At 38.7% G+C, this 27,584-nt stretch overlaps 1 protein-coding gene across 3 annotated transcripts in view; it reads right to left on the minus strand.

Annotated features, from left to right (window-relative positions):
* arhgef10 (Rho guanine nucleotide exchange factor (GEF) 10) overlaps nt 1-27,584 on the minus strand; it is a 64,604-nt gene that overhangs the window by 25,133 nt on the left and 11,887 nt on the right. Inside the window, exons 3-22 of one of the 3 annotated variants that reach the window (XM_012862070.3) lie at nt 25,112-25,492; nt 21,093-21,428; nt 18,745-18,781; nt 18,494-18,582; nt 18,157-18,213; nt 17,605-17,792; nt 16,014-16,130; nt 13,861-13,972; nt 13,676-13,785; nt 13,513-13,590; nt 13,078-13,257; nt 12,202-12,318; nt 11,909-12,001; nt 11,415-11,585; nt 9,944-10,089; nt 9,575-9,759; nt 4,913-5,028; nt 3,549-3,676; nt 1,855-1,955; nt 1,456-1,577 (exon numbers count right to left, since the gene is read on the minus strand). In XM_012862070.3, the coding sequence (XP_012717524.2) occupies nt 1,456-1,577; nt 1,855-1,955; nt 3,549-3,676; nt 4,913-5,028; nt 9,575-9,759; nt 9,944-10,089; nt 11,415-11,585; nt 11,909-12,001; nt 12,202-12,318; nt 13,078-13,257; nt 13,513-13,590; nt 13,676-13,785; nt 13,861-13,972; nt 16,014-16,130; nt 17,605-17,792; nt 18,157-18,213; nt 18,494-18,582; nt 18,745-18,781; nt 21,093-21,428; nt 25,112-25,492 (2,864 nt within the window). Of the gene's footprint in view, nt 1-1,455; nt 1,578-1,854; nt 1,956-3,548; nt 3,677-4,912; nt 5,029-9,574; nt 9,760-9,943; nt 10,090-11,414; nt 11,586-11,908; nt 12,002-12,201; nt 12,319-13,077; nt 13,258-13,512; nt 13,591-13,675; nt 13,786-13,860; nt 13,973-16,013; nt 16,131-17,604; nt 17,793-18,156; nt 18,214-18,493; nt 18,583-18,744; nt 18,782-21,092; nt 21,429-25,111; nt 25,493-27,584 lie in introns of those variants that run through there. The other 2 variants (XM_012862071.3, XM_012862072.3) reach the window with 2 other exon arrangements.

Genomic DNA, 27,584 nt, shown 5'->3' on the forward strand with positions numbered 1-27,584 from the left:
TACGTGCAGTATGTGTGTGCAGGTAAAACCAAATTTCAGTGCCTATACAAGAGTCGCACACCAAGTGCTGGCTGTGCACACAGTAGGTGTAGCACTTTGTTTTGGCTCTTCTATTACCCGTTAAGGCTTGCAAACAGCCTGCATTAGGATTGCATTTTCACTGCAATTCAAAACAAACAATAGAAACTTGACTTCTATGAAGTATGGCTTCAGATTTGTCCACATGTGAGATCATTTACAGTACAGTACAACACCTACTTTCATTGTATTTAGAGTGTGTAAAGCTAATGAAATGGATCTTTGACATTAATTGCAGCATGTTAGGATATTTTTTTTTAAACTGGTAATTTAATTTTGTTGCACAACACAGTGTGGTCAAAAATAAGAAATAAATGAATTTGTGTAAAGAGCACAGAAGCAAAAGAACACCAACCAAACGAAAATGAAAGGGCTCGAAAATGAAAGGGGCCTGCAGCTCTGCTGCAGCTCAAGGCAAAACGTGTTTCCCCATATCATGAGGCTAAACTAGCAGCAGCTATCGACCTATAGTCGATATCCCATAAAAGTTAAAGGAGGTTAAACCACAAGTTGATGTTATCAGCACTTATTCTGCATCCAAATAAGCTAACCAAAAAAGAGAAGCTCTGGAAGCTCTGGAAGTTATAACTCAACTAATAAAACAAAAGGTATTACTAAAAACAAGATGATCTTGCCCTAACTACAAAGGACAGACTGCTATGAAATCAGAGCATGAACATCGTGGCTAATTTTTCTCCTCTGTGAAGGACGTTCGGGATGGATGGAGGGAAGCGCGAACATCTCATCCCAACATTTATTAACCTTGTTTCGATCTTTCTCAGACCTTTATCAGGCCCAAACAAGATCCAAGTAGCATTGAAATGTTAATAAATGCCTAATTAAAACAATACCATGATTGCAAGCTTTATTACAGCCCTGCACCTTTCTCTGCTGACGTGTGAATAACTACCTTTCTTCATGTGTTACAATGATACTATGATACTCGTAAACTGCAGTAGTTTTACTGAAGGTGAATGTTGACTTTCAATTACTACAAAAGTACTAAAAACACTTTTTGCAAAAGGGTAAAAAGGTATTTTTCATTTGATTATATTTATTATGGAAATATTTAAATGCTTTTATATGTACAGTATCTTGTAAGAAAATGTTATAATTCGTACTTCTGGATTTAATATCACACATTGGTTGTAATTTCTTTTGCCGACAAAAGTACTGCTGTTTACATATTTGTAATTTTTCAGGATTGAAAATCAATGAAATGTTAAATAAAAACAACAAAAAATGGGTACACTAGCTGACCAGGAATCCTTACAAATCTCTACTGCAGGTGAGAAGGACTGCAGCAGAGCTCTAAATTTCCTTTACAAAATAACCCTGGATGCCTTCAAAAAGAGCTGTAGGGAGGAAAAACCTCACCTTGAACTCTTGTAGTTTTGACATTACCACAGGCATCTGTTGAAGCAAGAGGGGGTGTTTCTGCTTCTTGATTTGATTACCGTCATCATCTGCAAAGAACCAGCCCTGCAGGTTGTCCTCCTCTGATTTAAAACACAAATAACACACACAGGTTATGCAGAGAACAAAGCCATCTGTTTTCAGTTAGAACGCTCCAGAGATCACATTGTAAAACTTCAATTGTCATCTCAGGAATTCAACCTATTAACAGAAACTGCTAAAACTTTCAGGTTCTCGTTGGATGTGAGCAATCTAAACATGTCCAACTTTGGCTGTTATAACTTCTGTGTGTTTATTCAATATATGCAGACAGCAAAAGGGACTAATGTGCAAAAGACACATGGAAGTGCACTAAAGTACCTAGAGCCAACTTTGCCATCTGCAGGTTACTGATCCATGACTGCTTGATGGCTGGGCCGAGTGTGTTAAAGACAGCGCTGAAGTATGTCAGCTTACCCGCCCTGCCAAAACAAAAGACGACAAAACAAGCACACACGGGAATCAGAAAAAAATAAAGGATCTTGGCATTAATGTAACAATGGGAAAATCGTCAGATAAAAATTAAAACAACAGTTTAATGATTAGTACTTTTTTATTTAACACCAGGATATTGAACGAAAAAAAATCCAAAAATCATTCATCTGAAGTGTCGTCCACAAATTTGGAATCTTAATTCATAACTTTACGCTTCATATGTCTATATTTGCTACTCTGGAGCACTCAAACCTTTATGAATTAGCTATAGTGCCTTGCAAAAGTTTCTACTCTGCTTGAACTTCTTCAACTTCTTCAATTTTCTCACCCTACCACCAAAAGCTTTAATGTATTTTATGAGGCACTATTTTGTGTTATTCTAATTGTTATAAATAAATGATAGTTTTTCCCCACCGACAAATCTGAGAAGTGAGGCATGCCACTGATTTCTAGCCAACTCAGTGAAAAGAATGCAACTTTTGCCCAATTTTCACTGCAAATAAGCTCATACCTTAGATTAAGTTAAAGTGTCTGTGAATATCTCCCTACGACAGAAAAGCATCCCAACAGCTGGATGCTGCCACCATGTTTTACAATGAAGACGGTGGTTTAAAGATGATTAGCAGGGTTAGTTTTCCTCCACATACAGCATTATGCATGTAGGATAGAAAACTCAATCACCATCCTATGCGGTCAGCGCCCCATCTTCCACAAGCCTGTTGTGGCCCTTATTTGGCTTGTTGCAAACTGGACCTCTTAAGGCCAGCTCCATAGTATTTGTAACATGACATAATGAAAAACCAAAAAAAAACAACAACAACAAAACTTCTACGGTATGCATAGGCCCCGCAAACTGGCATACAACTGTTCATAAAAGGAAAAAATTGTAACAGAAGTCAATTATCACTTTGTTTATCTATCACTGTGTTTTGTGTGGCTGTTTGTGTCTCTGAAATGCATCCCTCCACTCGATAGCCAGAGGTCACAAGTGTTGTATTCTGCAGAAAAGGGATCAGGAAATGGATTGGGGATTGGAGGGGGGGGGGGGGATCCAGCTGTGTTTCTAAACATACCCTTGGATAATCCCAGCATTTGAATGCAACTGAGAGGAATGACAGAATTGGGAAGCGGAATAAAGAGCAGGAAACTAAAGGCAGTCATGGTCAGCGAGAATGTGGAAGAGCCAAACCAAGATGCACCCCTGGGGGGTCCATGTGTGGTGTATAATAGTGTGGCTTAATGTGAAGCATGAATATTTGTGTACAGGGGCAGCTGGGCAGACTCTGGTTGCGAACACTAACGTGCAATTCCTCCCTCGCGATTCACGCCTCAGATTAGAGCTGGTGGAGAAACATGTTTATCCAAATGTGGTCTAATTCTCTCTCATACAGCCCAATGCACACAGGGGGGCGGTGAGGATGCAATGAAAAAAGCAGGGTAAAAGGGGATAAAGTATATGGTAGGATAAACAAAACATTTGTGGGGTAAAGCTGAGGACAGGGCACAGCACAACAGATCATTTTAGGTTTAAAAAAAAAAAAAGAACAAGGTGTGTGCATTTATGTGGGTAAAAAACAGACTTGTCATGTTTGCCAGGCAGCTGGAGTTGAATCCTGCACCGGTCAGCTGCCCTGATCTCTTCTTCCTTCTTCAATATTAGCCTCTGGAGACCTGAAACCCAGTCCTGCGCCACGGTGGAATTTACATTCTGCACACAAGAGAAATGGAGGACGAGAAACAGGGAAATTACATTGAGGAGAAAAATAAGTGTACAGGTAATACGTAGAATGGGGAAAACAACAAGAGAAGGAATGGGATAAATGTTGCTCACGGTATTTCAACAAATTATATGCTGGTAAAATCTGAAGGGAACATATTTTAAGGGTTAACATTATCATAAGAACAACGAGGAAATGTGGCCTTAAAATGTCATTACCAATGACATCTCGACCTTTCAGCATGGCCACCAAAATGAAAATCCTCTTGCTGCACTTTCATAACCAGAATACTGTCTACATAGATTAGGATGAGGAATTTAGTGCTGAAATTCTTGGCGCAGTATAAGTCTTGATTTTTTATCCCCCCCACCTTCCTCTGCATTAGCCTCCATCCCTACCTTCATCTACTTGGACACACGACTGCTGTGTGAGCCTCTCCACGACTCCTCTGAATCTGACAGACCTACCAGCACAGCACAAACAGAGGTACAGACTCATGCTGCGTTCTGCAGGCTAAAGCACTCTCTCGTCACCACTGGAAGTCTTGAGTGGAAACTTGATATAAACTATTCAAATCAGGGCCTACAAAGACAGTAGGGCTGAACAATATGGAACAAAAAATTATATTTCAATATTTTTAGGCTGAATGCCGATAGACTTATCAGTATTTATCTCGATTGGGTTTTAATAAAGTGATTGTAAAAAGGCATCTCTGAATTAGGGCTTGGCCCATCATAAAATGTTATTACCGTGAAAAAATCTCTTATCACAATAAGAATTTGGATTTATCTTGGCAACGACAAATTCCAAATAGTGGTGTCTGAAAACCCCCAAAACTGTCAGTATTATCAGGATTGTTATTTTTGCTGTTTTCTCCACTGTTGGTTTATTGAGAGCATTAATTAATATCAATAAATTCCAAAATATAATTAAATGCAGTTACTGTGTGGTTTGGTAGTAATAATAATAATAATAATAATAATAATAATAATAATAATAATAATAATAATAATAATAATAATAATAAAGTCACATTTAAGTTTATGTAACTAGAGTCCTGATGAAACACATTTTGGATTTTTTTTTAATATGTTACATTTTTAATATTGATAAGGTTTAATTTATTTATTTAATTTTGATCGCTACTTTGGCATATGAATCTTATATTAATGCAACTGTCTCTGATGTGACATTAAAGCTCCGAACTTGGTGCGGGTATACAGTACCTGGTAGTTGCCCTTCAGGCTGCCGATCATGCCAGCGATCTGGTTGACCAAACTCAGATCATGGATTAGGTTTTGCAGGTCTTGGTACAGCTGACCGGGGCCCATGTAAAGTTTGTCTACAAAAAGAAAGAAAAGGTTTGAAATACCCCAAATACTTTTAAAGACTGACTAAAGCACTCGTGACTGGTTCAAAATTACAAGAAAGAAGAAGAATGTGGGTTCAGAAATTGAGAACAATGTACTTTGGCAACAGTCTCATTTCTCAATAGCTTCCCCAGGAGAAGACTGAATACTCAGACAACAATGAGCAAGGATGGGGGCAGCAGTAGGGAAAGGAACAAAGATCAATAAAAGAGCAAATACTTATGTTTCCCACAGGCTGCAGTGACAGCTTTCTAAACTTGCCTTGAATTTCATCCACGTCAGTCTTTGTTCACAAGGACACCAATATTCCACTACTGGCTTTCAGAGGCCACTTTATCTTTGCGTGTCACTTTAAATTATACTTTAATTTCTTCATTTTTATTCCCCGTTTCTCACAATGATCATGGTGCAATTTTTCAAGCATGCTTTAAACATCAAAACACTGCAGTACAGAACACATCCAAGATACAGCACCTTTAAACAAGAAGTCATAAACATTTTAAAGCTCTATAGTTACAGGTGCTATCCGTTTGCCACATAAAGTCTGAGAAATTCCCTGACTTTTAACAGAATTAATTCATGATTTTCTACCAACCTCAGAATGCTTTCCTCTTGAGCTGAGCAAATAACCCACCAAAAAAAAACGTAATCCCACGCCCAGTTTTGGCAGCTGATGATTACAAAATCACACTTCTGCCCCAGAACCATGCACAAGTTCACTCGTACCAGAGTCTTGTGCAGCTATTGGTAGGTAGTGGGTCAACATTTCCACTTTAATCATTAAGAAAAGCACATAGAGTGAACTTCTGTTTGTTGGCAAAAATTCTCAAGACCCTAATGAGGATATTTATACCAGAGTGCAGCATAAATCCTCTTTATTGCTCAACACTTGGAACTATAGACAAGTGAATGAAAGCTTAGTTTTTAAAGTCATTTAAAGTCGTTAAAGTCATCTTGATTTTTATCTACTGTTCCATTTTCTCACTCTAACCACCTTCACTTGGTTTGACTGCTGCTTCAACTGCAGCAATCCAGTCCAAAGTCCATCTGGTATTGTATATGTATTATGAAATATTATCAGGATGGTTGAATTGTGCCATCAGACACGTTTAATATAAATCATTTATTGTTTGGTGACAACACTCACGCATATTTATGATAAAGCTCTGCTGTTAGCTTTGCAGTATGTGCTTCTTTATTCCAGAAAAATAATACCATAATTTGCTGCTTAGAACCTAATTATCATTTTAAAAAAATATAGGAGAGAAAGGAATGAAAGGTACCTTGATGTCACTCAAGTGACCATTCCCAACAGCGAGCTTGGCAATGTGTGGCCCATTTTAACCAGGATAAAGCTTTCTAAATGGCTCAGTAATGAAAGCATGTTTATAGCAAGGCCAGTCATTTATCAAGTAAAAAACTTCCAAAAGACAAACTGTATCTACAAATTACACACTGGCTGCGAGATCAGCTGGAAATACTGACTTTAAATGTTTGCTATTAGATAGCCAGCATAGAGATGAATTAGTCAGAAAGACAGCGATGACATCACATACCCGAGAATATTTTCACAATGGTTATAGCAGAGCTGCTTTTTGGCCAAAACATCTGAGCAATACTGCTTCCACTTGTTAAAAAGTTCCCGCACAAATGCAGAAATTTTTGAAAACATGCACACACATACTTGAAACACGAAATTAAAGATGGTTTGAAAACAAACAAAAGGGTTTTACAGTGGCATGGACTTTTCCACATTTTGTTATGTGTTTTTTGGGATTTCATGGGACAGACCGACAAAGCGTTGCATAGTTGTGAAGTGGAAGGATTTACTTGTTTTTTTTCTTCAAAGATTCTACTTTATTCCACCGATCTTTCCTGTCCCTGCTGCTTAAAAAAAAAATCATCTCCACAGAGTGACACTACCACTGTCACATTACAACATGAGCAGTTTATTTAGGGTGATGTGCCATGTTGACATTCTGATGCAAATAATGTTTTACATGTAGGCTAAAAACTTCCATTTACTTACAATAGAACATATATTTTTTATGTGTTAGAAGGTGCCCAAATATCCCCAATGGCTTAATTGCAAACAATACTTCTTATGGCTATCCCACTGCTGTTTTTCAAAAGCAGTAAGATTTGTAGAGTGCACAACTAATAGTTGTCTTGGTTATCTGAATAAATACTCTTTGCCTGGCCTTTTAGGTGGACAACATTTTCTTAATGGGTTTGCAGATGAATAATTACTCTATCATTAAATGATGGATTAAACAGTGCTCTGAGAGATATTGAAAGATTGGGATATTTGTTTTATAATCACTTTAAATCTCTCAGCAACTTCCCTAACGTTGTCCCTAATTAGGTGAATTCTGAAGGCAATTAGTTGCAATAGATTTTAAGGGTAATTACAATAAATTGGGGCAAAATATTTATGTCTGGCACACTTCTGAAAACCACGTATCAGTTATCCTTACACTTCACAATTATGTGCTTCTTTTTGATGGTTTTTACCTACAAATCCTAAAAATAAAGTGGATAAAGTGAGAAGAGGTTAAAAGAAAGTGTTTCTGGCAAGGTGCAGCAATTAGAACATTTCAATAAGAGGTGATAAGAGACATTATAAGCTAAAAAGTCACAACGTCAAATGCAAATGATTACAATAAACTAAAACAGGAATATTTCTAGAAGAAGCTGTGGACATGAGTCAGTTGCCACTATATACAAAAATAAATAGTGTTGAGCTCTGTGTGCTGTCTGTAATCAAATACTTATCTAAAAAGGCTGAACTGCTGATTTGGAAAAAGGTAAATGCATACAGAAACTTGGCATTTACCCAGTATGGAAAGTTGCAAGGGTAGGAAGAAAAAGCCAAAAAAAGGGATAAAAATAAAAAGCTGAGAAAGAAAGTAGAAAACATATCTGCGTAGGAGCTCATCTTTGACTATACCTGAACAGATGAATGGCTGCTGTACACTCAGTAGCACTGAAGGGTTCATGACACATGGTTAAAAAAAACCTAAATGCTAGGTAACGGTACAAGAGCAACTCTTTAAAAGCTGGAACGTGGGTGAACTGAAAAATACAGTGTATAATTTAAAAGGTAGCAATTCTGGCCTGCTACCACAGTAAAAGTGTGGGCCTTTGACGTCTGCTTGACAGAGCAGCCATAACTCTTTATCAAAGCATTTTACAACTCAGCAATACAACCAGACTATATAAAAAAATATAAACTAGAGCACTGCAACCACAAAATCATACACTCTTTATGCTTGTTTTCCTGATCTGGGTCTTTTAAAGTGGCTGAGCAGCTGTTTGTCATAGAGGAGAACTTAGTGGAAAGACTGAAATCACTGGACACTGTAGCCAGCAGACTAAGGACTGTAGAAGAGGGGAAAAACACTAAAGAGAGAAAAAAAAGATCTTGTGACACTATTGGCCTTCACTGAAAGCCGACTAACAGGAAATGGACATGGAAAAAAAATTGTGGGGTGGGGGGTGGATGGACATACAGCAAAGGTCATGAGGTTGGGATTCAAACGTCGGACGTCTGCAGTGGAGCAAGTGTACACCTGCATTCTTCAGCTGTTGGTACTGTACTACTGTTCTTTATTCAGCCATAATGTTCTCATCGCACAAAAACGTTGAAAAACATACCATGGTTTCACAATATTTACATTAACATTTAGAATAATCATTTGCATTATTTGATTGAATTTGACTTTGATTCAAAGTACCTTGAGATGACATGTATCATGAATTGGCGCTATATAAATAAAATTGAAATTAAACTGCGTAATATGATCAGACGGCTTTATTTAAACACAGTAAAACCAATTATTAAAAAAAATAATGATTATTACAGTTGTAATTTTGTCTATACCATACCTTTGTTATCTTGTTTTCTATGGATAAAAATATAAAAAACACATTCTAAATTTAGTAGTACTTTTCAATTGCTTATTGAGAAGAACCTCAAATAAGTTTCACCATATTTGGAGATCAGCTGGCTAATCAGCTGAGCTATTTGCATGCTTAGACATGTTGCTTGTAGCTTGACAAATGTAAATTAGCATTACATTAAGAAAGGCAATAGTTGTTACTCCATTAGTTTACCTAGCATCATAGTTGGTGTTTCTGCGGCAGGAAATATTACCAACTAGCCAAATTTGTCTGTCTTGTTTTCCAGGGAAAAGTGCAGCACACGTCTTTCAGCAAGCTTAGCAGCAGTGTGCAGCAACAGATGCTGGAGAGCCACCACTGTGTTTTTTCCCTGCGCCATACAGCCAGAAACTCTGATCACTCTTACCCTTTTTGTGGGATTTTATTAAAACGTCTTTAACCACAGTACTAAAGAGGTGTGACAGAAATCTTTTAGCAGTTATAAAACTCTAACTTATTTTAAATCTTTGTGTATCTTAATACCCTAATACAGCTCATCCCTGTTGTTTATTAATGAACGGATGAAAAGTTTTTGGAAGATGTATGATCAAAAAAACGTGAAACTGTGTTTCATACTTGGCTTAGCGTTGATCACCACCTTCTCCCCGGAGTGAGGAGCTGGGTATCGGCTGTTATCGACCATCTCCTCGCTGGATCCAAACTCCAGCACTTCCACAAAGCTCAAAGGTACGCTCCACTTTAGGAGAAACCTCTGGTCGAGGGGAGCATTTCCGCTGCCACTACCACTGCCATCCTGGCATCTGTTGAGATTGAAAAGCAGAGAAGAAGGTCATATGTAGAGGAAAAAAATAACCATATCTTGGAAGAGTCCCTACTGTGTGAAAGTGGTATTAACATGTAAGACGTGGAGAGAAAATTAATCTGACAGCATTAGATTACATTCAGTATCAGCATTTTTCCTAAAAGGGTTAAGATCACCCTTACCGGATATTGGGCGTGGCACACATGAGCACATCATTTAGCAGGAAGAGACGTCGCTCTTTTGTTTTGATGATCTCCCCGCGCTCATTGTAAACAGTCTCCACCATGTCGTCTGAGCGAATCAGGTAGCGGCTACCGTTACTCAGAAGCTAGAGGGTGAGGATAAAAAATGAGTTTTAGAGTTCTGAAAAAATCCTCAACTTAAAAAAGGAAGAAAAAAACAGACAACAGAGAAAGGATTTTAACCTTTAAGACAAAAATACCATCCAGATTTCATCAGGTTACAATGACTCCTTTTTCCCCACATGTTTCCTGTAATTCCTCTGGGAAACTGTGCGTTATGGATGACAGTGTATAAAACTACGATTAAGGGTAATTAAAGTCTGCGAGGAGTAAAACTCTTCAGGCCCACGCTGGATGTCCTGTAAACATGAGTTAGCACAGAAGCCAGAGTAGGTGGCAGAGACAGAAATAATTATGATGTGGGGATCGTTTAGATTATGTGCAAACGTCAGAGACAATACACTAAAAAAGGAAAAGTTTTAAGTGCCGATAAAATCCTAAGGCACCAAGAAATCAGCTGGTAAATAAGATTGGATAATTTTGCAGCTTGATCAGCCCTCATGGAAAGTAAAAATCGGAACATTTTTCAGTCAGTGAATACACCGTATTAAACAATACCAGGTTGCGGAGACAACACACTTCATGGTGGATGCTGTCACAGAGGAAAGAAGACCAAAAGTTTGCCATTTTTAGTATCAGTGGCAACTTTAAAAATGAAGTCAGAGGAGGTACAGAGAGATGGGAAGACATTTAAAAGGAAAGTGCATATCATTTGACAAGTAGAAACGTGGATGCTCAGTCAGGCCGCAAGAGAGCAAGAGCGAGTAAGTGTTTCGGTAAGATACCACGGAGGCTAAATAAAGTGCTTTAACTTTCAATCTCTGTCTGCTATGGAGGATGCTGAAGCTGAAAATGTAGGCAATGTTTTGGAAATCTCAGAGTTAAGTAAGAATCAACTTTCTCCAAAATAGTGGCTATTAAAAATTGTGGAGCGATACAGACTAACCAATAATGCGACAGCTGATTGGCTGGCTGCATGGTTTTAATTGCAAATACATTTAATAAAGCACAATTCAGAGTTGCAAGAGCATTTTACTGTGCATTTAAAAAAAATTAAACTTGGACGTGATAATTCTATGAATTTAAGACTTTTAAGACCCCTCGGAAACCCTAATTTATTGCTACTGATTTAAAATATTTTCTACCATTTAAAGTATGGATATGTTTACTGTTATCATTATGAAGACACAGTGATCAATTCTCTATTGTGGTCCTGCACCCAATTTTTCTTTGGGGATGGGTGGGGGGGGGGGGGGGGATATTATTGGATATCAGAAAACGATCACAAACTTCTGATCCATCTCAGATTAGAGATGTGCACAGCACCGGAACCAAGCCCACAAATACAGACCTTGTTAAGGTAGCGTTCATTCATGGCCTTTGCAATGTGACGGATCTCGCAGCGCTGGTCTGCTTCTCTCTTTTTTTCATTGAGTTTCTCAGCCAAGGTCTCCAGCTCGGTCAGGGCCATCTGCAGAGGGAGACGGTCTGCATGACCCACCGGCGTGTTCTTTAGCATGTCCTGATGAGGAGGAACATTAAACAATCATTAATTTCCCAGCTTTATGCGACTATTTTCAATGTTATGTGCCGTTATCCTTTTGCTAGTACACACATTCACATTTAAAAATGAAAGCAAAACTAGGTCTTACATTTTGAGAAATGACACAGATAAAAAAAAAAAAAAATGGGGCAAAGCAGAGCGAAGATGAAACAAAAAGGAAACCATATCCCATCAGGGCAATTCCCTAGCTGTTAGTGCTAATGAAAACAAGGGCCTTCATCAGCAAGTGTCACACTCCCTCTGCTGGCAAGAGCATGTATAACTAAGCTTCTGCTTTTTACCTGAAGAAGCAAAATGAACTGTGGGAACCTCTGAATGGGTTTCATCATCAGGCCATAAAGAGTCATGCGATCACCGCTGGTTTCTTGACGATGCTGTAAAGAAGCATAATTGCTATTACAATGCAGTTAAGACAGTAAGATAAACATCTGAAAAAAGCTATATAGAGATTGAACTAATTTAAATAAAAAGCTGGAAAGGCCTTTAAAACACAACACATAGAAAATAAAGGGGGAAAATACCACCAGACGTCAATGTAAGACCAGTATGAGAAGTTGGTATCAGCCTTTCAAACCTTGAGGAATTCCAGAAAGCCTGGTTTAGAGGCACACGTCTTCCTTACAACGGCCATCGCTGTGCTGAAGTTGTTGACGTACGCGCTGTAGGCATCCAGCACCATGGATTTAGAAAACTTTACAGAAACACAGATTGAATATGTTAGATGAGCTGTAATGTAATAAGTGATTCGTAGATGCATAAAAATGCTGATTGGGGAATCAAATATGAAACAAAATTTTTACACGTGTATGTAGAGTTAAAATATTTAAATCTTAGTTAAAAACACATTTCAAAACATTTTAAACTTTTTTTTCCCAAAATTGATCTCCTAGCCTTTTTACTGTATGTATAAGCGTAACACTAAGCATCACCTGGTTACCGCTATTAAGGCAATGTTTTTCATGGTTAAAGGGGAGTTTTCCTTTCCACTGTCGCTTCATGCTTGCTCAGTATGAGGGATGCTGCAAAGCCATGGACAATGCAGATGACTCTCCCTGTGGCTCTACTGTACACTTCTTCAGGAGGAGTGAATGCTGCTTGTCAAGACTTGATGCGATCAACTGGGATCCTTTAATTGTTTGACCAATCTGTATAATTTGTCCTAAGTGCCTTGAGATGACATGTTTCATGAATTGGTGCTATATAAATAAAATTGAATTGAATGGTTCTATTTCTACATTTAAAGACTTTTTATTAAGATACCAGAGAAAGCACCGGAGAAATGTGAGATTTTCCTGATGAAATGTCTAAATTATCTTTCACTAAACAGATTAGTTGAAGGTCACTTAAAACACTCCTTTAAAAAAAAAAAGCTATTATTATTGGTGCAGTAAGGGTAAAAAGCTTTGTTTGTGTGCGTTCATGCATTTCATATACACAAATGAATTCTTACCGATGCCACAAAAACATCCCCAATCATCTCCAGGCTGTCCCACTCAGACACACGGCTCGCCAGTGCAATCTGGAACAGGAAGTGGCACTGCAGGATCTCCCGCACACGATAAAAGATAATCTTCAGCTTCCTGTCGCTGAGCAGCCTGGGCTCAACCTGGGAAAGGGGTTTCTCGTATTGCTGAAAAATAAAACAAATATGACCTTTAATAGCCACCCGTTTTAAAGTGAATGCGCCTACTTTGATAACTTTGATGCAATCAACTGGTTCCCTTATATAGGAAATTTTTGACCAATCTGTATAATCTGACCCAATCTGTATAATATGATTGAATTTGACTTTGTAAAGTGCCTTGAGATGACATGTTTCATGAATTGGCGCTATATAAATAAAATTGAATTGAATTGAATAGTTGCTCCAGCTGGTCTTACTCGCCTCTAAAATCCTTTTCAGAGCATCCAGGTAGTTCTTCTCACTTTCTAAAATAGAGCCCAATATACATCTTCGCACAAGCTGTAGATATAAAACACAACAGCATTAGAATTTAATATGGTTTCCTATTTTTGCAGCTTCAGAGAGTCCCATGAAAAGGCGTCACCTGCTGCTGACTGAGACCCTCTGGTGTTGGAGAGAGCATAGGCTCAACGTTGAAGCAGTCCACTTCGATGAAGACCTCAGACTCATCCTCTAAGCAAGCTGACTTTCTCTCTGAAACATTAAAGCAAGAACTGAGTTTACTAACAGAGATGTTACAGCTGTGTGGTGTCTGTCAGGATCACGTACCTTGACAGAATGACTTTGTCTTGATGAAGGAACGTCCCCTCTTCACCGCTGCTTTAGTTTTCTCAAGCCCGTCTTTCGTCCCCTCCTTGGCCGCCTTCACTAGCTTTTGCATCTTGGATGAAAGTGAGACATTATAATTTACATCTCAATAGTAGCTGAGGTCCCCCCCCCCACACCAGAGCTTGGTCTAATCGATGTTTAGTTCACTTTATCTAAACCTAACGCTACTAAGCGGCTGAGCTACAATGGGGTAAGAGGGTTAGATCACAGATAAAGACATACGGGACAACAGGACCAGAGAATAGCAGCAACTGAGACTTCAGCAAGGAATTCAATTTGGATTTTATTTGAACAGATTTAAGACATGGAAGTTGGACTGCAGCGAACATGTTCTGCAGTGGCTCCGTCCAGACTTTACTGTGCCTCCATACAGTTTTTATATACATTTTCACGTTACAATGCCGAACCTCAGTGTATTTGATTGGGATTTTATGTGATAGACCTACAAAATGTACAATAAATATGTGAATTGTGAAGAAAAGGACACAAGGTTCTCCAAGTTTGTTCTAAAAATCTGAAAGGGGTGGCATTCATATGTATTCAGCACCCCTGAGTCAATGCCTTCTTAATCCAAAATACCTCCAAGTCTGTCAGACTGAAGCCTCTGAACATTTTCCAAATGTCCAAGTCTTTTATTTTAGATTCTTAGAGCAGTCCAGTCAAAGTCCAGACCTAAACCCTGCGATCACACGGACACGCTTTGATGTAAACCACTGCATCTGGCTGTCTGTTTAGAGCCTCTACACCAGTTTAAAACATTTTGCAGCCACTGACAGGTTGTTTTCTCCTGCATTTAGCTCCATCAATCTTCCCATCTCCGACCAGCTTCTCTGTCCCTGCTAAAGAAAAGAAATCCCCTGGCGCTGCTGCCACCTTGTTTCACCTTAAAGATGGGATGATTGGGATCATCTGCAGTTTTAGATTTTCTTCACACATAGGGTTTTGCAGGTGGACCAAAAAGTTCCCCTTCGGTCTCATCCGACCAGAGTATTTGTTTGTTGAGTCCTCTAAAAAGCTTCCGGCAAGCGGAAAACACGAACAAAGTCTTTCATTAATGACTTTGTTTGCTTCAGTCTTCCATTAAGGTCGACTTTGTGGCGAGCAAGAACGATAAGTCCTCTTCGAATTGTTTCTCCCGGCAGAGCCTCAGTCCTACACAGCCACCATGGGCCTCTCAGCTACTTCTAATTAGTGCTCTCCATGCCCAGCCTGTCAGTCTAGGTGGTTGGCCATGACTTGGTATTTTTGCAGCTGTGCTATACAATTTCTATTATTAGATAGGTTGGCTGGAGCTCTGTGAGACGTTCAAAGCCTGGGATATTGTGTTATAACCAAACTCTTCTTTAAACATCCTTAGAACTTACTCCATGGCCTGCATGCTGTTTTTCCTGGTCTTTGTGATGCCGTTTGTTCTCTAAGGTTCCCTAAGAAACCTCTAAGGTCCTCACAGAACAGCTAGAATTATAAAAAATAAATTACATGAAGGGGGACTATTTTCTAATTAGGTGACAACTGAAAACAAAAGGCTGAACTGATTTTTTTTTATGGGTAATCATAGTAAAAAGGGCACAATATATATATCCACACCATGCAGATTTTTATTTGTAACAAAGTATCAAAAACGATGTATAATTTTTCATACCACTCTGTTGCTCTATCACACACAACCACAACAGAATACAGTGAAGTTTGTGTTTGCAATGAGGTGAAATGTGAGAAGGTTCTAGATGTGGGAACACTTTTGCAAGGCATTGTACGTGAAGGTCTCGGCTAAATAAAAATCTGAATAGGAGTCGGTGTTGCTGGTGTCTCAGTTTATGGTCTACTAAACTCAGCTATGTTAGAAAACAGTCTATACTAACCTTTACAACCCGTGGTGCAAAAACACATCACAAGACGCATCGATGAAGCAGACGGTGAGGTAAATTAACTGGATACTAACCCATCACCAGTACCACCACCACAAATATCACACACCAAACCGGGATGAAGGTACCGAGTCAGTGGGGTTAGCTGGACTGAGAGTCAAAAGGGTTGGGACTAGTCTTTTTTAATCTAGCACAGACACATGAGGTGAGCCTCAGGTAATTTACCTTCTGCTCGTGTTTCTGTTTTAACTGCTGCAGCTCTACCGTTCCCACTGTACTTGCCATTAGACCTTTCACCTTTTTCTCATAGTGTTCTTTCAAGCGTGTCAGATCTTGAGAGAGCTAAACAAAAGCAAAGCAAGCATTACTGGTCATGGTATTAGAGTTGGGTTGCAGCTCATGGTGTCAGGAAACTCAGTGTTTTTGTCTAATTGAGCAGAACCTCCATAAAAATGCTGAAATGACACCTCTCCGTTTCCCTAGGGGACCCAGAAATATTTAAAAGTACACTTTCCAAACATTAAAAATCAATACTTAAAATATTAAGATAACAGTTTTATTAAAAGTAATAATATTACATGTGGTTCAGACACAGCTGAAGATGTGTCTTTGTATACTAGGCATCGGTTTTGATCATCGGTTTTGATCGTCAGTTCTTAGTTTTGTCCTAATTTGAGGAACAAAAAGAAGCAAAAACCATCAAACTTAAATATCTATTTAGCAGCTTAGCACAAAGTAAAAATCAGCACTATAAATCTAGAATACTACTTCTAATTACTGGGGTTTAGTGAATTATTCCACCTCATTAACACATTTACAATATGTTCACCTGGGGTAAAAATGTCAAAGTTTCATGATGTTTACAGAGGACTTTAAACCCAAAATATATAACGCCGGGTTCCCACACAAAAGTCATTCACAAATTTCCATCTTTTTAGACTAAACTTTCTCAGTCCTTTAAAGTCAATTCAAAATGGAAAATTCAGAAATTCCCGCTGAGTTTATAGTGAATGTTTTTACAGTTGGCAGCCTTTAAATAACGTTCCTGAAATATTAAACATGAAAGGAAAGCAGGGAAAAACGAAGGGAGGTAGGACACAAGGGAGGAAATAAAGGAAGAACACAATGTATGAAGAAGGATGAAAGGCAACAATTACACAGAGAAAGAAAGTGAGATGGGACACAACGAAGGAGAGAACGCAAGAAAGGAAAGAAAGAAGAACAATAAAGTATACAAGAAAGTAAGAAAGTAAAAAGAAAAAACTGAAAGACTCAAGGAAGGAAGAAATGAAGGCTACAAGGGAAGAAGGTGGGAAGGGAAGATTGTTAACGCCTGAGAACTCTGATGATATCAAACAGTTTTTTTTTTTTTTTTTTTAAGAAAAGCAACTGGAAAGATTTGCCAAATGCTCAGATTGCCCTTTTTCCAGCTGACAAGAAGAGGGCAGCAACAGGTAGGGGTAAAGCAGCTTGTTGCTCCTCTATTTTCCATGCAGCTTGAGAAATCTTCAAACAATCTCTTGGAGAATCTAAAATTAATAAAAGTTAAGGGAGCCCACAAGATAAGCATCCAAAGTTCAGAGGGCTGACTGAGCTATTTAGGGAAAAAATTATTTAACCCAATTCTGCACATAAACGATTGAATACAACAACCTGTTTTTATACATAATACTAAATGTGTCCACTACACCTTCATGTAAAACAGATATGAGGACAGAAATATAAAAATATGAAAGCAGTGATTAATAAACTGACACAGGTCTTGTTTACTGGCAGGAAGCAAAGCTGGAAATGTCAGGGTGGTGGTTACACTCACATGGGTTTTCCTCTGCGGCGGCTTTCCTCTCATGAAGGCGTTGGGAAGGCCATTCTCAGGACGACCCTCCCCATCGCTGGCCTCGTCGTAGCTTTCAAACTCGCTCGAGCTCCAGCCGTTATCGAAGGAGCTGCTGCAGCCGCCCTCCTCGCCGAGCTCCACATCATCATAGATCATTTCATCTGGATCTGTGTGGACGACAGAAAAGAAAGACAAAAATACATGAGGAAGCTCTAACAAGAAATACCTACCAAACCATAGTCTACTGGGTTTTTATATAAAAAATGGGTCACATTAATTAACCTTAAATCTACTTAGGTGCATACTGAAGCTGAAACCACAATGTGCTGACTCTAATTTAGTATGCTATAGCTTCATTTCATAAGGGTTTTCTGGTATACTGCAATTGCTCTCAAATTTAACAGCAACAAGAGAAAAATCACATAATAGGGAAATCAGTGCTAACTAGGGAAACGAAAGAAACAGGGTAGCCTCCTGTCAAGCTAAAGAGAGGAAGCGTCATGCTGAACTTGAAAAAGAAAGTGTACAAACCTGTGTTAGAGTCAGAGTTCTCTCTGGGGACATCGTCGTAGATCACCTCATCTGGGTCTGAAGGACAGATAAAAGCGTCAAAAAAATAAACATCTGGAACCCCGCAAAAACACAGCCGGACTATTCATGACACATCTGGAGCATAAACTAAAAAACATCTAATAGAAGTGCATGCAGAAGGGACTGCTTCCTCAAATAAAAAAAAAGGGAAGGAACTGTCAGTTGTGTAAAAAGAAAGGAAAAAAGAAAGGATACTCTCAAGGCGTGGCGTGAAAACAGAAAATAACAATTGATGAATGTATTGATGTTATTTTTTCCCCCTTAGCAGTGATCTTACTTTCCATCCAAGCAGTGTTGGCAGGATCTGATGCCCATTTAGCCAAAGCATCTTCCTCTGCAATAGGTGGATACTCTTCACTGAAAACACTTTAAAAAAAATATGTGTATATGCTCTTTTATAGTCGTTTTCACGGATAAAAAGGTCAAATTACAACGGAGTCTATTTCTTAATGAGAAATACAATGAATATCTTAGAATAATTTAAAAGATACTTATAAGCATGTGATGGTTATGTGTTCTGGGACTCACCTGTCAGCAGAGGTGTTGCTGGTCCCTACCACTGTCACTGAGACACAAAAAGATAGAAATGTTGTCCATCACAACAAAGAAAGGTTGTAGATAACCTACATAAAATATCTAAAGAGTATTTTCAGCACAACAGAGAGCAAAACAGTTCAACACTTCCATTTATATTTAAATAAACATTGCTTAAATGCATTGCCTTGCAAATGTAATCATCAGTATAAATCCATTGGTTCTGTGAAGGCCTCAGTTTTGTTAGAGGACAAAAAGATGGGCCGGGGTGAAGTTGTGGAAAGGTTTAAAGCAGGTTTAGGTTTTAAATAAATACTTTAAGCTTTGAATATCTCGGAGAGCATCAATCTACCACCTGAAAATTGAGATACTATGACACAAACCTACCAACAAAAAAAAAAAAAAAAACAAGAAAATAATATTTATTAAGGCACCAGCTAATAGCTTCGTAGTAACTCTAGATGAGCCGCTACATGAGAATTTCTATGCAGAACAACTATTAGTCATACACACAAATTTACCTTAATGGAAAGTTACCAAGAATAAAATCACAGTCATGTCTGCAAGAGGCCATGTAGAGATTGGGACTAAATTTAAATGTTTAACCTGCATGCTAAATACACAACTGCATAAAGAAGGCTTCTGCATAGTGGAATGTAGTGGTGGCAGAACAATCCTGTGGATATACTTTTCTTTAAATGGACAGGAAAGTTGGTCAGAGTTGATGTGAAGATGGATGTTAAGAAAACCTGTTTGTCACAGCAAGAAACTTAAGACTGCGGCGGAGGTTCTCCTTCCAGCAGCACAAAGATCCTAAACATATGGCCAAACAAATTATGATTTTATGACATGTTGACAGACACTGCCAATCACATCCAATTGAGTTTGAGTTATTCTGCAAAGAACAAAAGAATACATTTTTTCTTCATGTAGACATGTGCAAAGCTAGTATAGACATGCCTTAAAGTTATAGTTGGTATTCCTGTTAAAAAACACTTTTTGTTATACTGGGTAAAATCTTCCTTTCATCCTGAATGTAGTCGATACCTTATTTATTCAGAAAAAGGAGTTTAAAAAACCTCCCACCTCAATCTCTGTGGGAACTGCAGGCCAACTCTAACCAATACATGTTCTTCACACCAAAGAGCAGGGATTTGTCAGAGTTTGGGTTCTGCTCTCATCCCCCTCTGTCCTTCGAGTTCCGGGGGTATCATCTTATCTATTGGTTGTTCCACACGGCAATCATTCTGACGCGCTCAAGTAACACTAGTGTCCGTGCTCATTCCTTTCTAGTTTCTGCTTGCTGATTGCGCATGCGCACTTCTAGCATTTATGTCTCTGGTTAGCTTAGCAGCTAGATTAGCGGTTAGCTTAGCGGGTAGCCATTCATTGTAGATCCGCCGTAGACTTTGAATATGGCTGAGAGTCACAAGAAGCAAACCACGTACATGTTTATGTCTGGAAGCATGAACAAATCCAGTTTGGGTTGCTGTGTGGTATATTTTGCTATGAAAATTCAACAACTGTACGAAACTGGCCCTGCAGGACTGAAGGTAGACCACCACATTAAATCCCAATATTGGCAAATATACTTTTGCAATGCACTGTACCTACACAAGTCACAAGTTTGTATACTCAGTAACCTGCATTATCTAATCAGAACAGCTCTAACCATTTTTAGGCATTCCAATAACATTTCAAAAACCTTATCTGCCACCAGGTGGCATTGGCTGCTCCCTACATACCATGATTTTGACATTATGTAGTAAAGCTGCTTTTTAATTTCACTTGGGCACAATCTTAATTTTTTTAAAGTTCTCAGAAGGTCATAATGCAGCCATGTTTATTACGGTCAAATCACTCTTCAGTAGAGAGGGATAAAAGTCTAACTGGTAACCAATTTTAAGATTAAACACTTCAAAGTCATTTACTAAAATAAAACTGGATATTTCAACATAATGTGGCCTTGGAAAGATGATAATGGTGCTTTTAGACTGCTGAGCATGCTTGGACTGCAAGATTTTATGAAAACCGGAAAATGCTCACAGCCAGCACAGATCTGTGGGGAGGTCTAAATTTAGTCTCTACTTCCTTGTGGCAAGGCTTTAGGAAAAACAAACGAGAAGAAAAGTCAGGGGCTGGAAGTAACAGACTGTGTTGTGTGCTGAGGCTTTGACACATAAAACACTGAGACCCATATAAGTATCTGGATTCAAACGGCAGAAAGTTCTGCTGATGTGGATGTCTCCACAATAACTTAAATGTTCCTACCTGCAGTAAATAAAACCAAATTATCAAGAGAATCGGTTTTAAAGGTTCCCTGGTTACAAACACTACTTTACCATCTTCATCCATGGAGAGATGTCGAATGATGACAGGTGTGGTGTAGGCAGGTGTGATGAGCGGTACACCAGAGGGGGTTGCATAGCCGCACGGCACCGGCACAGAGTATCCTGAAGTAATGCCGGGCGAGCCGGTGTGGATATCCTGGACCTCTTCCTCTCCTACTTTGGACTCCGTTGGTGAGGAAGTGGAGGAGGAGGGTCCATGTTGCTGCTCTAGCTGGACAGGAGTGATCTCAATTACAGAGTAAGGGTTGACTTTATTCTGAGAGGAAGTCCTGGGCAAAGCCTGTGAAGGGGGTGGGTCATTCAGAGATGCACTTATTTCTTCAGCGTCTGTTGAGGGACAAAGAACACAGCTTTAACATAACATCAAAACAGCTGGATGATGGCAAATCCGACACAGTTAGGACATCAAAATAAAAACTTACTAAGTTACACAGTAGTTAAACTGATCTGTGATATGTTTATTGAAGAACAGACTGGTACAATGTTAAAAAGGTACTTAGTTTAAGTTGAATACTTTTAGTTTTCTGATAATTTGGTACTAACATTATGGCTTAAAGTTCATGACTGACATTTAAGTAAGGCCATCTCCATGCAGGATTGAGACAGCACCACATTTTCCAGGATCTTCTAGACTGCTTTCACAACGCTGGCATATTTGGAAAACCTCAATTCTGTGGGGAGGCAAACATTAACCGCCTGTGCTCTTGGTCCTCAATACAAAGTTTTTCCCTTTATGCCTGCATACCTAGCCTAGCTCGTTCTACTGTTTTTCGTTCTCCTCCTTCATCATCATCGTTGAATACATTGCCAGGGCGTCTCATTGAGAACGTGAAAAACACATATTGCATTTTAATCACAGTCTGAAAAACTCACAACTTGCCTTGATTGCTCAGCAACACTACGTATGTTTTGGAGATGTGTGTACTTCTCTAGCTCTTTAGCTGGGAGCTGAGGGAGTGGCGTGTTCAGTTAGGAAGCTTGGTGAGGGAATTTTTGTAACAGCCAAGCAAAGTGGGAGGAAACACAATTAACAGTCAGAGTGACAAGACGGGTACAATAAATTACTAACAGCACTTCCAGGCCAATGAGGACGTGATGAAGCTGTAGCCTCAGCTTTAGGTCAGCATGGCCGCTACTTCAGATTCTCTGATGAAATCAATGTAGCACCACTACTGCTACCGTGTTCTTTTATGCTGTACCCAAGATCTACACCTGAAAATGACAACAAAATTATCCCAATTACAGGTTGTTTTATGCATCTGCAAACCAGTCAATAAACCTTAACGGACAGCAGCCTATGTTTATGCTGCATCCCAAAAGACCACTCTAAGACTGGCAGGGACAATCCATGTTCTGGATGATTTTTGATACTGAAATGCAGCCTTAGTCCAGTGTGTAAGTCATAAGTGTAATTTATTTATCATGACTCACAATGAAGGTCCAACTATAAAATAAATTAGATTGTTATTGAAAAGGTAATTTATTATAGTCACTTGATTCGGTAGATAGAGTAAAAGAGATTAACACAGCCTGATGTTTTTAAAAGGAGCAATAAGCGGAATTTCATTATTCTAAATAGCAATAACTAAAAAATAGTTTTGTGAGGAAATAAAGGCATCTTCACACACCATCTCTGTGTTGTTCTCCAGTCTCTTGTTTACACAGCTGACCGGCCACACGTGCATGTATGTGCATGTGAACAGCTGCCACTCAGGGCGTAGCTCCTGCCTCCCCTTAAAATGTTCACCCGTTCATAGTCACCATGTCACCAGGTGACTATGAAACCATTCAAGCACTGAGTAAATGGTTAAAAGAAAATTTTCTTCAATTGAATAAAAACAAAACTGAAGTAATAATTTTCGGACCAATAGAGGAGAGATCAAATGTTAGCACGCAGCTTCAGTTGCTTCAGCTAGAAACCGCTGATCAGGGCCGAAATCTGGGTGTAGTGATGGACTTAGACCTGAACCCCCAAAAGCATCTAAAGACAATTACAAGGTCGGCTTTCTATCATCTGAAAACATTTCCAGGATTAAAGGACTAATGTCTCAGCATGATCTGGAAAAACTAATCCATGCGTTTATTTTTAGTCGAATTGATTACTGCAACAGTGTTTTCACAGGTCTGCCTAAAAAGTGGATCAGACAGCTGCAGCTGATCCAGAACGTTGCTTCCCGCGTCCTCACTAAGACTAAGAAAGTAGAGCACATCACCCCAGTTCTAAAGTCCTTACACTGGCTCCCTGTATCTCAGAGAATAGACTTTAAAATACTTCTGTTAGTCTGCAAATCACTGAATGGCTTAGCACCTAAATACATCACAGACTTGTTATCAGTGTATCAACCCTCCAGACCACTAAGGTCTTCTGGCTCCAGCCTGCTCTGCATACCTAGAACCAGAACTAAACACGGAGAAGCAGCATTTAGTTCCTATGCTCCGCTTATCTGAAACAAACAGAAAGCCTGAGTTCTTTTAAATCAAGATTAAAAACACATTTGTTTAGAATTGCCTTCGACTATTCTAGTTAAACTGTTTTACTGAAACATCATTAGTTCAACGTTGTAGTCCAACTGTTTTTAATATCTTCTTTTAGTTTCCATTTTCCCATGTTTTATTTTGTTTCTACATTTTATTCCAACTTGCTTTTATTTTGTTTAATTTTCCTATATTTTAATCATGTAAAGCACTTTGCATTGTCTTTGTACTGAAATGTGCTATACAAATAAATTTCCCTTGCCTTGCAAACGATCAAGACCAATTTTTACAGCAAAAAAGCCAACAGTCTTTGGCAAAGAAGTTGTTAGATAAGGAGGATTAACATCGGCCTTGCATTTCCAAGGTGGAGAGCATGTGGGGAGCAGAAGCAGCACCAGCTTGACTCAGTGCTAGCTTTTCTCCTCCAGACAGGTAACATCATGAAGTCAGATGTTTGTTTTTGTGGGTGTTAGTCTTGTTAGACTTGTGTTGCCATGTTGGTTCGATTCATTGTAATTCTACAATTGTGGCATGTGGGTTAATTGTTAGAGTTTGACCAACAATGGGGTTACTGTTTATGTGAGGAGAGTAGCCACCCATAGCCCAGGTAACGTATTTAGCTTTGTTTAATGCAGCCTCGTGGACATTCAGGGCATCATCTTTTTGACAAAAAAATTTAAAACTGAAGTGGATAACTGGTCTAGTGTTTAGATTTTGGAGGTAGAGAGAGAGTTTTGGGCTAAAGACAGTGCTCAACACCACACCTAGTGGTGGAATTTCGCATATTGCTCCTTTAAACCTTTTGTTTTTCCACTTGCAATTAATGAAAACATGACATTTAAGATTAGAATATTACATCAGGCACATACAAACATTTTAATATAGAAATATTGGGTAACAAGAACACATACATAATTATGTTCAATACCTACATAAAGGCTGTTATTTTCAAAAGATACCTTTAATCTGACAAATGACCAAATTAGGAATGCATAATTCTAATCCATTGAATTGTATAATGTAACTAATTGCTTTGTACTATGCTTCAAGCCTCTTTGTTAAAAGCTTTTGGAGCATTTGATAATCATTTTGCATGCCCTGTTTATAAAAGCCTATCTTATAAGGAGTTAAAAAGTGGGAGCTACAATCAGGACACTTGAGTTTGAACCAAGCAATGATTTATATGCTAAAAACAACTATGATGACTTAAGAATGAAGTGGTGAAAAAAAAGCTGTAATAATTTTCAGAGATAAACCATAAGAGATATAGACAGCTTTTCTTTAAGTCTCAACTTTAGCCAGGGCTGTAGAGCTGGAGGCTGTAAACAGGGAGTACCAAAAGAATGTGGGGAATTTAAGTTTCCTGCCAAAAAGGGGAAAAAAATGTATTGTACTTAAGGTGCCATTTACAACAGTTTCCTGTGGACAGAACTGGTAAAGACAGACACTCTTATATGGGTAAATGTTAAATTGAGAGCAGATATGATTCCTTCATAATAAATTAAAGTGAAATGTAAACATTCTGGTTTACAAACCTGTGCTACTGGGATCTGTCTGTGTGCCATAACCAACAGGATGGGGTGGAGACGGTGGTGGTGGTAAATCTTCTTCCCTGTCATTAGTTTCTTCAGTAGCAGATGTCTCTTTAGCTTCTGTCGTTTCTCTGCCTGCTGAGAAGGGTTTGCTTGTAACAACTGCTGCGTCTACAGATGATGGTGCTGAGTTGGAGAACTGTGCTGGAGGGTCCAGGATGCCGTGAGAGCCCTCAGGATGACTGGTCAAAGAGTTATCCTGGCTTGAATCCTCACTAGGGAGTAACGGGGGCACTGGAGGCACCTCAGGGACGTCATCACCACTGTCAAAGTCGAAAGGTTCTCCTTGATCTTCCTCATCAAAGGGGACATTGTCTGCCAGCACTAAATGTAAAGATTTTGATGAGAAATAGTTTAGGAGGTAAAGAAAATAAGGAAATGTTCTGCATATTAGGGCTGGATGATAATTCAATAACAATATATATAATTGATTGATGTATATTGATAATAGAAAAACAGGGTCAATAAAAAGTTCAATAGAATAACAGTTTTCCTTCCTTTTGCATTCTAGACATGTAGGTTAATATTACAGTCATTACATCGTCTCAACCAATCACAAACGCAGACCCGGGAACCAAGCTCCGCCCCCTTCAAAGAGTTCAGAGAGCACACGTTCTTTTTTTCTTTTTTCAAAAACTTGCAGATATGGTTAAAATTGAGTTGAATAAAGGGTTTAGTTTGAATTCTGTGTTTGTGTGTTCTGCATCTAAAAATAGGCCACTAACCAAGAGCATAAAATGGCCAGGGCTGCACTTAAATGATATGTTTTTAATTTGTTGAGAATTATCGATATCGATCAATATGGTTTATATATTATCAATACGCTTGTTTTCTATATCGTCCCGCCCTACTCCATCATCGATTTCACTGCATTTCCAACACCTTTCTAAAATCAAAGTACTACTATAATACCAGTGTGGCAAAGTGAATAATGTATATGAGACTGTGTCTGTGGTGGAGGTTTATTAGTTAAAGGGATAGTCCAGGACTTTTGTGGTGAATTTGTTAAAAAGTTATAAAAAGTTGGTATTTTACCCAGGCACCTTAAATTAGTATGAATTCAGATGGACTTGGAAGATGAAACTAAAGCAGCCCTTCCCTGAACTTTCTTCAAAATTGATATTTTAGCTATCGCTGGAGATACAATATGAAATCTTAAGGGCTTAGACACATGGACACACGCAAAAAACAAAAACAAAATCTGAATGAAGTTGCTAGGAAAGTTATCGACTGCACATAGGATATTATCACTTCATAAACCTTTAACAGAAGCACAGTTCCAAAAATGTTAACTATCCCTTTAACAGGCGTATTTACCCTCTGTCGTAAATTCCTAGAAGGATTTGCTTCAAAGATTTGTACCATAACAGAATATCAGCTGCTTTGCTTATCAAACTCAGTTTATTGTCAAAACTACACGATTAAGTTGCTGCAGCACCTCAAAGACATCACATTCACATCAGAGTACTGGCTTGGCAGCAGACAGGAAGGAAACATGAAATATCTTTCCAGTTTCCACTCCACAATTAGGCCAGAAGTGAAAGAAAGTGGTTACTCCCTTAACTGAGCAGTACAGCCTGAGTTTACAAGTTTTTTGTTCTGTGATGATAAAAGTGTAGGATTTTAGTGAAAGCATTACATAGACTGTAAAACAAAGAGGAAATCACAAGCTTCTCTTTATGATAAACTCATCTTTTCTTCTTTGATAAAGTCAACTTGAAATCAGTGGTGACAAATAAATCGGGGTAAACAGAGTAAGAATAGAGTGTGTTTTCAAATGTTTGTTCCTCTTCTAATAATTTATCAAAAGAAACTATTTTCTTTACCTCAGTTACTTTAGGTAATTTTGTCGTTCACAGTGCTGCTGACAGATACCACAGATTCCTGGGAGCACATTCGTCATTAGAACAGCTTGACTTTATTAATCTTCAGTCTAGAGTCTTATCTTAACCCTGTAGCCAATATCCTGACCGTGTCCCCAGAGCAAACAGAGGTGTCATTTTCAGCACAATCTCCCGTTGATGGGTTTGCCAGAATAGCTCAGTTGGAAGAGCATCAGACTGAAGATGTAAAGGTATATGGTTCAATCCCAGATTTAAGCATTTTTAAGCTGAGGCTTTCTTACTTCCCCTGTTGGTTATTAATATGTGTAACAGTAAATATATAAGGCTAAGGTCACTCTACACAAAGCTAAGGTACAGTTAACTTTGATAGAACCAACCGTTGTGTCTTACCTCTGTGCAGGTATCATGTATATCTTAAAGTGAGAGAAACCTCAAGCCGCAACCCCCCCACACAACTTTGAAGTCCTTGAAAGCAATCCTCGGAGCTCTCTAAATCACCAACACAGCTCCCTCGGGCTCTGACAGCTAGCTGTCCCACCTCTCCAGTGTGTGTGAAAACACTCTGTGACTAA

This window comes from Fundulus heteroclitus, chromosome 19 (assembly GCF_011125445.2).
Source record: "Fundulus heteroclitus isolate FHET01 chromosome 19, MU-UCD_Fhet_4.1, whole genome shotgun sequence".
Taxonomy (NCBI): domain Eukaryota; kingdom Metazoa; phylum Chordata; class Actinopteri; order Cyprinodontiformes; family Fundulidae; genus Fundulus; species Fundulus heteroclitus.